The following is a 14,756-nucleotide window of genomic DNA, read 5'->3' as shown; positions in this document are numbered from 1 at the left end:
ATACCGTGTATAATTAGCCCTTATCAAAAGAATAATAGTACTAGGAAGATGCAGCCGAAATGAACTGTATCTTATGAGAAAAGAGTAGATGCAATTTGACATTTAACAACTATTCATAACCCAAGGATCACAGGACTCTGCAGTGTCATCCCTCCACTCCTTTCAGCCAATTTATTTAATAAAGGCCCCATTCACCAGAACACTACCCTAACATAATAGACCACAGATACAGCAATAATGTGAAAACAGCTAAACCTGCCCCACCCCAAAACCTGAAGGAGAAAACCTCAGTCAGGCTGTTGTAAATATTCAATGAAGCCTTCTGCTCTTTGCCAAGTTATTTTATTAAAGTCTCCCCAAATAACTGACTATAGCATTTCAACCCATTATTACTCCCACAAAATATATATATATAAAAACAGGGAAAGAAGGAAAAAGAGGCCAATTGTATGTATGGTATAATCAGTTCAGACCTCTGAAGAATTCACAAATCGCCTCTCAAAATAAGAGGGCAGATGACAGGTGTCCCACAGTAACCTTCCGTTTTTGCTCAGCACGAGAAACAACAGCTATGAGGTACAGAAATCGGGAACACGGCTGCTCGAGCCTCACCATTTATGGTGGTAAGCGAAGAGAGTACTCTCCTAGTTATGGATTGAATATAAACATGCTTGCAGCACTCATGACTTATGGCTACCATCTGTAAGGAAACTTTGAGCAGAATCTCTCTTCAGCAAACAGTGCATGAACAGAAAGCTATGCAGGTATAAGTAAAGGGACCCCTGGCCGTTAGGTCCAGTCACGTACGACTCTGGGGTTGCAGCGCTCATCTCACTTTACTGGCGGAGGGAGCCAGTGTACAGCTTCCGGGTCATGTGGCCAGCATGACTAAGCCGCTTCTGGCGAACCAGAGCAGCGCACGGAAACGCCTTTTACCTTCCCGCCAGAGTGGTACCTATTTATCTACTTGCACTTCATGCATTCAAACTGCTAGGTGGGCAGGAGCAGGGACCGAGCAATGGGAGCTCACCCCGTCGTGGGGATTCGAACTGCCAACCTTCTGATCGGCAAGCCCTAGGCTCTGTAGCTTAACCCACAGCGCCAACAGCGTCCCTTATGCAGGTATAAACACTTGTTAAGTTTAGAGCAGAGGTGAAGAATCTATTTCATCAGATTAGAACTTGGTCAATCTTCCAAGGGCTGTATGTTCTCTAGGCATCAGTGGGATTCTGGACCTTTCAGACCGTTTGAGTTGGAGGCTCTTTTGGTTTAGGAGGCAACCGACATGCTTAAATCCAGATGCACGTGATGTACCTGGAATTGTAGAGCTGAAACTAGCAATGAGAATATTCTTCCAGTTCCATCTTGTTATTACTCCGCCATTTTGTTACCCCAGGTGTTGCCAATGAGTTTCCTCCAGTGTGTCCTATGGCACCCACAAAAGATCTCATGAAATATCCATTCTGTGTTTTTGCTATGCCCTGCCACATTCCACAAATCCAGTTTGTGAAGCACCATGCACCATGGCAGCCATTTTGTGAATGGCACCCACAAAACTCAGAATTCTGAATGTTCCCACTGGCCTAAAAAAGTTGATAACCCTCCATGGTACACTCTGGATTCTGCATGCTACGCCTCGAGTTTTGCTTGCCTCCCAGCGAGAAAAGAGAATTTTGGAACATATAAAGTGATATTATATGAGGGAAAGAGTTCCAAGGCCTAGGCCAAGAGTCGGGGACATTGGCCACACCTGTCCTGTCTAGAGTCATGTGTCAGTGGTTTGTGGAACCATCCTTCCTCCTCTCTGTCTGTCACTCCCCACCCAGTTGACTGCTGCAGGAAGAGCAAATCACTCTTGTCAGAGCCCCACATTTATCACAGGAAGCTGCCTTGTACCAAGATGGACCATTGGTCCATTTGGTGCAGTTTTTGACTGGCAGGGAAACAAACAGAAGGTGAATCAGAGCTCATGACCAGTGTTCGAAACTCCCATTGTTCTAGGCGTGTTTTGCAACAGGGGATTTCATTAATGCGAGCAGTTTCTGAGCTCTGGGCGCAGTCCTGCACCTAAGATTTCAGATTAAAACTGCAGAGTGGAAGGAAAGGATGACCTTTTCCTGCCTCCCCACTTCCAGCTACTCTCTGGAGTAGACTGAAGAAGAGACCCTCTTAAAGAATATTAGGGGGGTGGGCAAGGGAAGGACTAGACCATGTGAAAAATGAACATAATATTTTAGCTGCATTCATTCATTTTCAGCTTTGAATTCTTGTTATAGGAAAAGCACACCTAGACATTCTGTTGTTGCACCCATAACCTAGGTTTAAGGTGCCATTTAGCTCCTAGCTTTCATACCTCTTGAGTTTCTAACACTACTCATGACAGTCTGAGCCAGCCGGCCCCAGTTTTCTCCCCATCCTTCTCCATGCTGGGGAAAAGTGGAAATCCTTCCATCCCTATGTGCAGGTCTTTTGAGTATCATTGACACTGGATAGGCTTCTTCTAATTCTGCGTGGCATCTCCTTGGTGGTAGCAACCCGTTATTCTAACACCAAGAAATGGCACAGCCAGATGACAAATGTGAATAAATTTTCTGTGTTGTTATTGGCCTATTGTGGAGCACAACGTATAAAAATGTTTGCACTGATCCAAGGAGGAAATTGTGCTCCGCAATTGCAAAATTTAAAACACACACAAAAAAATAATTGCTTGTTTGATGCCATTATTACAGCAACAGTAATTATGCTTTTTAAAGCCAGAATCCTCAGCTGGTGTTCACAACAACAACCCACCAAACAGAACAGCCCCACAGTCTATAACAGAGACATGCACACTTACAGCCATTAAAAGATCTGGTTTACAGCCTTTGACATCATCACAGGCAGTCTTCCCCCAAACCTGGTGCCCTTCAGAGGGTCTGGACTACAATTCCCATCATCCCTGACCATTGTCTATGGGGAATGGTACTCCAAAACATCTGGATGGTACCAGGTTGTTTGGAGGGGGTCAAGAGCTACTTTTCTGTCTCTCTGCCTTCTGCCCTGTCTCAATGGACACCAGGTGCTACTGTGTTTAATGCAAGCAGCATCAGTTGTTTTGGGAGGGCAGTTAATTACTGGGATTGCAGCAAGCCTGGAGGAGGAACTTCACTGATGCTTTCCTCCTTTGCTACAGCCAAGCGGAAAGTCCCTCTTCAGAAGATTTTCATTTGCTTTGGGGGAAATCCCGTGTAAGTACCAACAGGGGATTTCTCCCAGATGCCAATGGAAGCATCAGAAAAACACCAAAAGGGGAAAGGGGTAAGTTCCTCCTCCCTGTCTGCAACGATTCTAATCATTGTCACCCGCCACATACACAGTTGGTGCTACTTGCGTTTTTTATTTGTTTGTTTTTTAAAGGACAAGTTAAATGAGAAGGTGCAGTTGATGTCACCTCAAGCCTGGCTGCAAGCTAACAAAACACTGGACAATTGAATTAAAGAGCAGAAGGTAAACCCCAGGGAAAACCTTAGCTGTGCAGTTGTACCTGGGTAAAAAGTGGAGGCCTGTAGCCCAGTGGTAGGGCATCTGCTTTGCACGCAGGAGGTCTGGGTTCAGCCCCCGACATCTCCAGATAGTGCCAGAAATGTCCCTGGTGTAGACAGGATAGAGCTAGATGGACCAATGGTTTGACTTAGGCCTTACCGACTCTGCCAGGTGCAAAATTTACTCCAGCTTTGCAGAGAAGAATCAGGAGAAATTGCAAGCCGCACGCTCTGAACAACATTTGCGAATTATACCCCAGCTCATGCTCCTCCTCCCTCATGTCATCCAGCATCAACATGAGGTTTTGGAAATATCTACACGGAACGCTGCATTTTCGAAGCACACACAGAATTAAGGGCGAGAAAAATATTTTCAGGAAAAGATACAAACCAGGTAACCGTATGGGTTATTTCATACTGTTAATTTCAACACTTGGTTGGATATGCACACCAGGTGCAGAATTCTTGTGAACAACAGCTGGTCCTCTCTTGTTACAGCAGAAGAATGAATAGGCTTTAATTTCAAATAAGAACAACTGCAGAGTGATATGGGAATTTTTTTGGGGTGGTGGTGGGAAAAAATGGTGGACCAATGAAACCTTAATATTAAAAGGGGGGAGTGAGAACAAGGCACCTACCATGATTCAAAGTCTCTCGTTGTTCCACAGTGCAGTTTCAGGGTGCTGAGTGAACCAGTGTGGTGTGTAGTGGTTAGTGTGTTGGACTAGGACCTGGGAGACTAGGGTTCAAATCCCCATTTGGTCATGAAGGCCTGTCATTGCCTCTCAGCCTAACCTACCTCCCAGTGTTGTTGTGGGGATTAAACAAGGAGGAGAACTATGTGTATCATCTTGAGCTTCTTGGAGAAAATCAATAGAAAGATCCCAGGTTCAATCCCCACCATCTCCCGGTAGGGCTAGGAATGTCCCCTGCCAGAAACCCCAGAGAGCTTCTGCCAGTCAGTGTAGACCAGGCTTCCTCAAACTTGGCTCTTCAGATGTTTTGAGACTACAATTCCCATCATCCCTGACCACTGGTCCTCCTAGCTAGGGATCATGGGAGTTGTAGGCCAAAACATCTGGAGGGCCGAGTTTGAGAAAGCCTGGTGTAGACAATATTGAGCTAGATGGCCCAATGGTTTGATTCAGGACCGGGCAGTTTCCTATGTTGCTTTGCATTCCTTTAACTTGCCAAAGCTCGCAGCAGAGTGCTTCTGAAAGCCCTGGCATTCGGGAATAGCGCACAACTTGCCCACCAATCAGAGATGCTGTGAATATGAACCAAGTGGTTTATAATCTGTCTCAAATCTTAGGTGGGCCATAAAAAGCCAAATTAAAAAAGAGAAAGCCTAAGAGACAGAGACTTAATGAGACAACTGACACAGTAGCCCATCCATTTAGGCTGCCGCCTTTTAACAGTGTTCTTAAATAATGCATACATTAGCTCAGAGGCTGAAGAGATTTGTTTGTTTTATTAAGCAGTGCCTGGTTAACAGAAAGCTTTGTAGTAAGATTTCTCTCAGTGCTTTGGGGGGGGGGCAAGAACCGTTTCCTTTTCTTTCGACCCCCAGGTCCAAAATATCCCATCATCAAATGATTTCATTCCCTCCAATGCCTTTCGTCACTCTTATTACAACCACTTGTGCTGTGCCAGTGCTAACAAACTGTGATGTCATGAATGGAAAAGTCCAGTTTCCTGTTTTGTGACAGTCTCAAAAAGCCAGGAAGGTGCAATAGTGAAGTCACATCAGGCCAGAAGTCCTGGCTTCAAATTACTTCTCAGCCATAAATAGCTCACTGGGTTTTCAAGGGTCTCTCTCTCTCTCTCTCTCTCTCTCTCTCTCTCTCTCTCTGTGTGTGTGTGTGTCTACAATCTACCTCATAGGGCTAAAAGTGAGGGGAAAATGGGAAAGAGGAAGATCAACATGTGGTGCCTTGAACAGGATTTGCCAGTCTGGCACCCTCCAGACACTGCTGGACTACAACTCCAGTAAATCCTAGCCATTGGTTGTGCTAGTTGAGGCTGATGGGAGTTGCAAGTCCACCTGCATCTGGAGGGGACCTTGTTGGCTACCCTTGCCTTGGAGGGAAAAGGCCAAACATAAAGCAGCAGGTCTAATTCAGCCTGCCAGGGCTCCCCATTTGGCCTGCAAGGTTGCTGTGGCCAAGCCATATCCACCAGGCCTACGCCTGTTGCCATAGGGCATTAGGTGTAGGGAAAGAAGTGGCTGGGCCAATGGGACTTTGCAGGCACCCAACGATCAGCTGGTTGGCCGTCCTATGCCCATCACTTTGCAAGTCCTGACAATCAGCTGATCATAGCAGAAGGCCCAGTGACAGCTGACTGCCTTCCATTTATAGTACTATGCAAAAAAATGGGTTGATGACATCAAAGTGGCATCAGGTGATTGACAGGGCTGTGGCCCCAACCAACTGTCAAACTTGGCCTGAGAGGGGTGGGGGAAGATAAGGACCTGGCCCACCCACCCCCCAAATAAAGAACCCCCCGTGTGTGGCACCATGGCCTGCCCTGACCCATGTGGCCTGACCCAACCAGGAGTAGGGTGTTTCTCTGTAGGGGTGCCTGTTTTGTGGAACAGTCTCACCTCAGAAATCCAGCAGATACCTTAACTGGTGGTTTCTTGTTGGCAACTGGACTGCAAACGCTTGAGTGAATTAAAGACCATTGATCACCAGCTCACTCATTCGTGCCTACTGTATGAGGACTGTATGCTTATTTTTATTTTTATTTATCTATTTTATGAATCACTTCCCATAAAAGCATCTCAGAGCAATTAAGGATAAAAACCATCAACAATAAAAGCAATTTCAAATCCGATACAAGAGACTGACAAGGATAAAAAAAAAAACCTCCGCTTAAAAAGGCTTCCTGAAAAAGGAATGTCGTCAAGAGACATGCCCCTTGTTTGATATATCATTTGATGTAGTTTTAATTATATTTCATTGTTTAAATTATGCTGTACACAACTTTGATACCCTGAATGAAAAGTGGCATATGAATCCTTTTAATAAACAGGTAATATCAACCCGGGGGGTGTATGGGGGTGTTACGGGAGGGGGGGTACCGCTGGTGAGGGGATACATCATGCTCCTTTTGGGGTAGTTTGCCCACTTTTTGGTCCCCACCCTGCACTCAGCTCTCACCTGTGGCTCCTAGAAGCTGTCAGCATAAGACAGCAACCACATGCCAGGAAATGGCTTCAATTGGCCGGCTAAACCAGGTGAGGGTAGCTGATGGGTCTCAAACCCTCGGTGAGTTAGGGACTCCCACTGCATGTGAAGACAGGCTATGGCAGATTGAAAGAATGAGACCAATAATGGGTCCACGGGTCAAGAAGGTGTTTTCTGCATGTGGTGTAGAGGGACGTGAAGGGCAGGTGGGGCTCGTCAACACCTGGGAAGGTAGCCCATTTAGAAGAAGGAAAACTCTGATCTAATCCTTGGCTGCCTTGCAGGGTATCTTCAGGAGAAGATAAAGCTAAGGTTTACTTACCTTAAGAGGTAAGTAAAACAAACATCTCCCGGCCTGTTCTAGCACGCAAGATATAAAGTTGTTTTCCATGCTAGTCCTACTCAGAGTACACCCACTGGAATTAATGGGCAGGACTAACTTGTGTCCATTCATTTCAGTGTGTGTGCTCTGGAAAGAACTCGCCTGAAATCAACCCCTAATGTTCATTTTAAAAAAAATATGTGTGAGGGGGCAATATTTTCAACACCATGTGCATTCCTTGCAACATTGCTGCCCATTTCATCAGCATCGCAAGTCCTTCCTGATCTACCTGTTCAGGGACTGCATATATATATATATATATATATATATATATATATATATCCAATGCAAATATCCCAGCAGCAAAGGAAAATGCCCCTCGACTTTTGGGGGGAGATTTGGATGACTCAGCAAGTGATGCATTCCAAAATAATTGAGTCCCCGAAGAGGGCTTCTAATAATAGAGAACCCAGTTAAAGCACTTTCCCCTCTGCTGTTTCATAACTAGGTCCCCCCGCGGGTAGTTTGGTTGCTTCAGGGACCAGAATTCCTCAGGTGGGTATAGCACAGCAATCACTCCAAAATGAAAACAAAGGTCACTTAGGGCTTCTGTTCTCTTCTTTCCCCTGGGCTCAAAAGAGTGGGAGAAAGTTGAGCTCCAAGGCTAAAAGGATCCAGTGAGTAGAGGCAGGGTGGGGTCGCAAATGCAAGAAGGGTGATGGAAGAGAAATGACGTGGAGATCTGGGAGGCGCCTGTGCCTTTAAGGTAGTTGGGGAAACTGCTGATGTGCCAAAGGCCTCTGGGACATTTCTCCTCTTGCCCCCCTTCCCCTTAACAGTCGATAGCCAAAGGGAAGAACTGCAGGTGATAGCCAGGGGCTCCCACACCCGAAACAGCTGAGCAAACCGCCAAAGGGCACAAGGAAAAGAGTGTGTTTTTAAAAGCGAGATTAATGCTCAGTAGGGAAGTTAACTCGCACTGGTGTGACAAGGCCCACAGCAGCTTTGAAAGTAAAAACAAATAAAGACCTTCTGAGAGATCCAGAACTAGGATGCTTTTGCTACAGCTCAGCTGTGAAACCCCGAAGCCAGGAGAGAGGGCAATTTCAAATGATTTAAGACAGCTGCCCTCAATATAAAAGATGCACAGAAATTTTTATCAGGCTACAAAAATATTTGCATTCCAAATACAGTATGGCTGTTCTGTCCTTCCTTGGGAAACTATTGGGGTAATTTTAAGGAGAGGAGCAATGGGCTGTTGTTTATCTAAACCAGGCATGTCAGGTAGAGTTATTTCATTGGATCTACAGGATTTCTTTCATGGAAATATTGTGATCCCAAGACACAGTGGGGGATTTTTTTGATGGTTTTTTTGGGGGGTGCTGTAGATCTTTCTGGATCTCTTCAACAACGTCCCTTGGAACACGTGAAAAATGATGCCTCTGAGAATGTGCAGAATGCCTTTCTTAATCCAATGAACACCTCAGCACTGCCAAGAAAAGCTTGACTTGGAGGGAGCTTCCCCAGTTACAGAATCCAAACAGACTGAGCTAGAATTAAGGGGAGTTGCTTAGAATTTAAGTCATAAAAGTGCCACCACAGTGAGGTAGATGGTATCTTCTAGAAGCTAGAATGGGAAGGGTCTTTAGTGGTCACCTCCTAGCTCAACTCACTTACTAAACACAGGATGAAACTGCAGCATCCTCGTGAGGCAGACATGCAGCCTCCGCCAACAAAGGAGTTATGCTGCTGGCTACCTTTCTTGAATATGAAGGCAGACACTTCTTTAAAATTACAGCTGTGTTAAGCGTTGGCGGAGGAGGTTCAAACCTCAGGACTGAGGAGATCTTTACAAAGCAGCGCTGTGGAAACGTTGACTCAGGTAGGCTTGTTGAAAGCAAGGCCAGCCTGGTGGAGGAAAATGCCGCCAGAGCACTGGGTCACTTTCAAGAGGGGCAAAGACCAACCCTACGGTTTCGAAAGATTCTGTCTCAATTTTTAATGGTTTGCTCGACAAGCTCTTGCTGTAGCTGCACAAGAGGTGGCAGTGTTACTCGCAAAGGTAAGACAATGGCACTCACTCAGCACAAGGTCAGAGGCATCCAATGTAGGATTTCACTGTGCTCCGAGACTCAGCCCAAGCATTCAAAGGGAGGTTCTGGACCCAAGCCTTGGCTCAACACTTCCGAGACTGAAAATCCAGACAGCACGTATTTAAAACATTTGGGGAACTGAACAACTCCTTTGATTAAAAGGTTGCTTGCACTTGCCACCCAAGGCCTGGGGTGTTGAATAAAATATTGGGGAAGGAGCCAGGTAAGCCTCGCCCCACATAATCGATCATATGACACGGCACATGAACACCACTTGAATGGCAATGCCCTTCAATTTTTTTGGGGGGTGGTGGTGGTCCAGGACATCAAATATTTTAGGGGGGGCAAAGGGACCTTGGCCTCTAGGAGTTGACTCCTACACCAGGGGTGGTGAGCCTGGGCAAGGCACATGGCAGTGGCAAGAGCGTTCAAAGAGGAGTCGTGCCCAGCAAACATTGTTGCATGCGCACACATGCACAGAGCTACCTCCTTAGGTCAGCCCTCCCTCCTCATCAAATGATTGATCCGATGTCAATCCGGTGGCAGGCAGTGATCCATATTCTGGACTCTGCAGAGAGGTTTAAATCTCTCCACCGACCCCAGCACTGAGTCTGACTTTTGTCTTTTTGCCAACTCTGCCAAAATCAGTGGGGTCCCAGAAAAGTTCGCTCTTTAGCATCCAGATCCAACTTTCAGAAACTCCTCTGTGTCTAGAAGAAAACCCTGGCTACCTGCCCCTGGCTAAGGGACTGGAGAGCAATTCAATCCAGTTCACACTCAAAGGCGAACTTACTGATCCTTCACTTTTTGAAGCAATAAGCAAAATCAAGACACTGTCGCCCTTCGAAATCTGCACTTCTCTGAATTTGGCAGTGCAGCTCTCCAGCCAGCCTATATATACAAAGATCCATATGCTAGTCTGCGTATAAACAAACATAGCAGGTGAAAGTAACGTAAAGGAATGCATTATAATTGGGAGAAACTGCATTTCAAAAATGTATATATTAGGTAAAATTGCATACAACCAAATGTATATTGGAGAAATTCAAACTAAAATGCTGATAAACTCTGTCACAAGTTGTGGGAATGTGGAGAATCAAGCTTAAGGCAGGGAAAAACGATAAACTGAAATTGACTGGTTCACACATCCTCACCTATGATGCAGATTTAAAACCATGATACACTCAAGTTAATAAAAGAGAGACACATGTTTCTACAGGTCCTCGGGGCACTTTTCCTAAGCCCAAATAACATGGTTCTCATAAATAGACCCTTCCAGCCCATATTTAATCCAGAGTTGTAATTTCAACAGAAAATCCAGCAAGTTTTTTTTTTTTAAACCCCAGAAACAGTGAATCTGGATATAATAAGGGGGAGATGATATGTGATGGCATTTTGATGAGAGCAATGTAATCCTGTGGATGCTGTGGTACACCTGAATGTGTGAGCTGCACCAAGTGCAGAACAAGCTGGCATGTGGAAGCCTCCTGGGTTGCCATCCATTCCTTGCCTGATGCTTCAACCCTAAGAGACCTCTACAACCACAGCACACAATGCAAGTAGGATGTGTGGATCCAGAATTGGCCTTTGCAGTCACTTGTGGACACATCGTTAAGACCGTGTTCATGGAAGGCAGTCTTACTCGGCAAAGATGAAGAAGAAGACACTGCGAGACAACCCGCTCCATCTAAGAACTGTAGAGTGCAAAGAGGACTCCCAGGATTTCTCCTGACTATTCTTTGAGCAAGACACCAAACATCATGATTGAGAATGGAAAGGGGGGAAATACCACACATACCTTGTTATGAATCATCTACTAATTTTTTTTATGTACTGGCCACCTTAAAGTCTTTTTTTTTAAGGACTCCTTCTCCCCTCACCATCAGTACCCCATCCTTCTTCCACCTGAAGATAAACCCCAAAAGGCACCGAGCTCTCAGTATGACAGCCCCAAATCTTAAGAGTGTTTCCTCCCAAATGCCATCAAGCACATAGAGGCATGCTCCTCCAGCAAGCCCTGCCACGGTGGAAATCCCTATTTACTCTTGAGCAAGCCCATGGTGCGGCTCTGCCCTCAGCGGGACTCACTTCGGAGCCAAAACGCATTAGATCAGGCTTGGGCTGTGTGTTGCGCGTGCTTGTTTGTTTTTAAAGTCCACTCTGTGCAAAATTCCCAAGGAGCTCAATTCAACAACACTGTTTTCCCTAAGGGACATCAATCATAGAAACCCAACACAGTCCGATAGACGTGATCGCCACGCGGGGAGTACGAGAGAGGAGGCGGGGAGGAGGGAGAAGAGAAGGAAAGACGCAGCTGGCAGGCGGGAAGGGGTTAACCCACCACCCTGCGCCCCCTAACCCCGCAATAACTCCCTACGAAGCGGAGGCTGCCTTCCGAAGAAGCGCGCCGCCAGACGGGTAAGACGCGCGCCAACGCGTCTTGGGCGCAAAGGCGGCCACGGCGTCTTCTCCAGGGCCACCGGCGGCGCCCTCCAGGGCTTGCCCTTCAGAGCATCTTTGGAGGGAAGGGGGGTGGGGGAAGCAACTGCGTTTCCTAGTTTCACTCTCCCCCCTCCTCACCTCTTCTCCCGCGAGCTGAGGGAAGGCGCCCCTTACCATCGCCGCCTTGGCGCGGAAGGCGCCAGGTCCCTTGCGGTGCTGGTGCGCGCGGTGCCCGTCGTGGCCAGGGTTGCTGCTCTCCAGGTCGCGCTTCTCTCGGCGGCGGCTGGCGCTGCGGCTGCTGCTGCCCTGCGGCGGGCGCTGCTGCTCCTCCTCGCCGGAGTCCAGGCTGCTGAAATTCCACACGACCAGCGTCTGCACGAGCAGCACGGTGAGCGCCAAGACGAGCGCCGAGCGCGAGCGGCGGGCCAGGCGGCGGGCGCACGAAGCGGCCGCGGACGACGACGGCGAAGGCGACGCGGCCACCACCACCATCTTCGCGGCGGAGGCAGCGGCGGCTGCTGCTGCTACGGCTTGCTGCTGCTGCTGCTGCTGCTGCTGCTCGCTGAGCCACTCAGAAGCGCCGCATCCGCCGCCGCCGCCGCCTGGAGTTTTTCAGACGGACGAGACGTCAGCAGCAGGAGGAGGAGGCGGAGGCGGCCGAGGAGGCGGAGAGCAGGCAGGCGAGAGGAGCCGAGGAGGCCCGGCCCTCCGGCAGGCAGGCGAGGCAGCCCCGCGCTCGCTCGCTCGCTCCAGACGAGCCGAGGGGAGGAGAGGGGCTTGGCCGGCGAGGGGCGTGCGCGCAGAGGAGACGGTGGGGAGGAGCCGGCGGCGGCGCAGCCGAGCGAACGAGCGGCGCCTTGTTTCAGGAGGAGGTGGAGGAGAAGCCGGTCTGGGGGGCTTTGGACTGGCAGGGGGTGGGGGCGTCTCTCTCGGGCTGCGCCTTGGCACGGCTCGCAACCGAGAGGGGCACCCGGCTTAGCTGCCGTGCGCCCGCGTCCCAGGCCACCCCCTTCCAGCTGCGCCTTTAAGGGCGGCTCGATCCGCGGCTCTTATAGCAGGTGTGATTCCCGGTTCGGGATCCTCTGCGCCGAGCGAGAGCTGCTTCGCGTGCCGAGCTATTGCCAGGAGAGCACGCCGCGCTCTTAAAGGCACGCGAGTCGGCGTGTGAAGGGGGGGGGAGCGCGCCCGCGCGTTGTTCTGGCCTCGCAGCAATTGCTGCGTGCACAGACATCGCTCAGCCCAAGCGCATCCCCGCCCTCCCGCGGAATCCCGGGGGTTGCAGTTCGTTCAGGGTGCTGGGAATTGTTGCTCCGGGGGGGGGGAAACTACAGTTCCCAGGATTTTTGCAGGGATGTATGGAAGGTGTGTGTACGCAACCACAGTTTGGAGGAACACTGCGCCTAAGAAAGCGGGCTTCGGCGGGTCTGTAAGGTTGCATTCCTATGCATGCACCTGCTGGCGAGTAAGCCCTGTTGAAAACAAGTCGATTGCATTTAAGCGGAGCTTTGAAAAAAAGCCCTTTGGATAACCATGTTGCAATTCACACGCACGTGTATATATAACAAGGCGGTGTGCAACAGGACAACATAGTACTACAATAACATCAATACTGTAAAAACAAATCACATTCCAAAGGCTTATTTGAACAGTAGCCATTTAAAAAGACCTAACAGAAAGCAGAAAGGACTCCCTCTGAACTTTTATTGGCAAATTGTTCCACAGAGCAGGGCTGTCATACTAAAAGGTGTCCCATCAGAAGACATCAGTGACTGGTGTGGAGCATCAGGAAGCAGACAGTCCTTAAGGTGCTGTGGGCCTAAATTGTTCAGGGCTAATCCTCACTGAAGTTAGCTGAATCTGCGAGTGAGCGCTAGCACTTATTGTACTATAAATAGCGGGCTCAGGTTGCACAATTAGAGTTGATTCAGAGCTCTTGTGCAATGAAACCTGCTTCCTTCCAAAAATCAAGACTTTTGTGATAAAGACATTGGGAGGGAAATGCACTGGAAAGTGTGGGATAATGCCTGGTGCATCACCATCATCTAACCTCCCTGCAAACAAATCAGAATGAATGCTCAATATATAGCTGCCATCAGAGGCATAGCAAGCCCAAGTGGTAGCTGGTGTGGATTTTTTTTTGTCACCCCCCACATCCGCCCACACCCCTTCAAGTGACAGTGAGCAAATGAGCAAGTGAGTGCATGCAAATGAGGTGCCGCAAAGCATTGTGGGGGGGCGCAAAACGCTCACTGTGACTTGAAGGGGTGTGGGCGGATGGTACCCCAGGTCCAGGTGGACTGAGTAAAGCACACACAGCTAATGCTTCTGCTGTGCTGTGGTGAGTCCCAAACCCAAAGCCACTGGATTTGCTCTGGCTTGTGCTTGAGGCTCTAGGTGGAGGTGCCAAATGTCACCCCTTGAAGATGGCACCTTTGTGCCCCCTGAGAGGGCAGTGCCTTGGTGAAATGTGCCAGGTTGCTGGGTGGAGCCCTGGCTGGGCAGAGCTGTGCTTCTGTGGCTCTTCCCAGCAGGAAGAAAAAAGCAAACTTTGTGCTGTGTAAGCCAGCTGTTGCACTGAGCAACTTGATGCCCCTGGCATCAACTAAGCTCCATGCAGCTTTGTTCAAAAACATCATGGGGAATGCTCAACAGAGGGGACATCCAGAAGCCACCATACAACTCATCAGCTAAGTATGACTAAGTATTTCAAATGTCAGTGTACCTGCCACCCCTACCTGTCATTAGGTGCGATTCCTGCATTGCAGGGGATTGGACTAGATGACACCATTGGGGATCCCTTCCAACTCTACAGCTCTGTGATCCTAAGATTCTATAACGACCAAAATATTATTACTGCTACTAATCATACTTAAATTATTCAGCAAAACCTGAACAACTTTTCTTGTTAATTTCCTGCAAATGTGCAGCCTTTTGTCTGTTAGAGCTTGTGCTGATAAAAGCTGTCAGGTGGGTTATTACTAACAAATGGATATAAAGATTTCAGTTTTTAAAATAATAATAATAACATGCCGCTTGGAATGCCATGCAGATAGGTTTGTGATAGGTAAAAATAATTCCCTGCTTAAAAGCAGCCTTACAATTGCAACCACAGCTCTATAAACCTGCAAAAATCTACTCAAGACAATTAGCTTTTTGTCCTTTATTATTTCCTCAAGCACTGAGGTTT

The 14,756-nt window shown here is 48.2% G+C and overlaps 1 protein-coding gene across 1 annotated transcript in view; it reads right to left on the bottom strand.

Moving 5' to 3' along the window:
- The window catches only part of XYLT1 (xylosyltransferase 1), a 163,793-nt gene extending 151,555 nt beyond the window's left edge, over window positions 1-12,238 (bottom strand). The window contains exon 1 of the mRNA XM_033166681.1: window positions 11,744-12,238. Coding sequence (XP_033022572.1) covers window positions 11,744-12,061 — 318 coding nt within the window. The 5' untranslated portion in view covers window positions 12,062-12,238. The remainder of the gene's footprint in view (window positions 1-11,743) is intronic.
- Between the last annotated feature and the right edge of the window lie 2,518 nt (window positions 12,239-14,756).

Source organism: Lacerta agilis, chromosome 13 (assembly GCF_009819535.1).
Source record: "Lacerta agilis isolate rLacAgi1 chromosome 13, rLacAgi1.pri, whole genome shotgun sequence".
Taxonomy (NCBI): domain Eukaryota; kingdom Metazoa; phylum Chordata; class Lepidosauria; order Squamata; family Lacertidae; genus Lacerta; species Lacerta agilis.
Note: the sequence above shows the minus strand (reverse complement) of the source record. Positions and strands in the feature narration are given on the sequence as shown.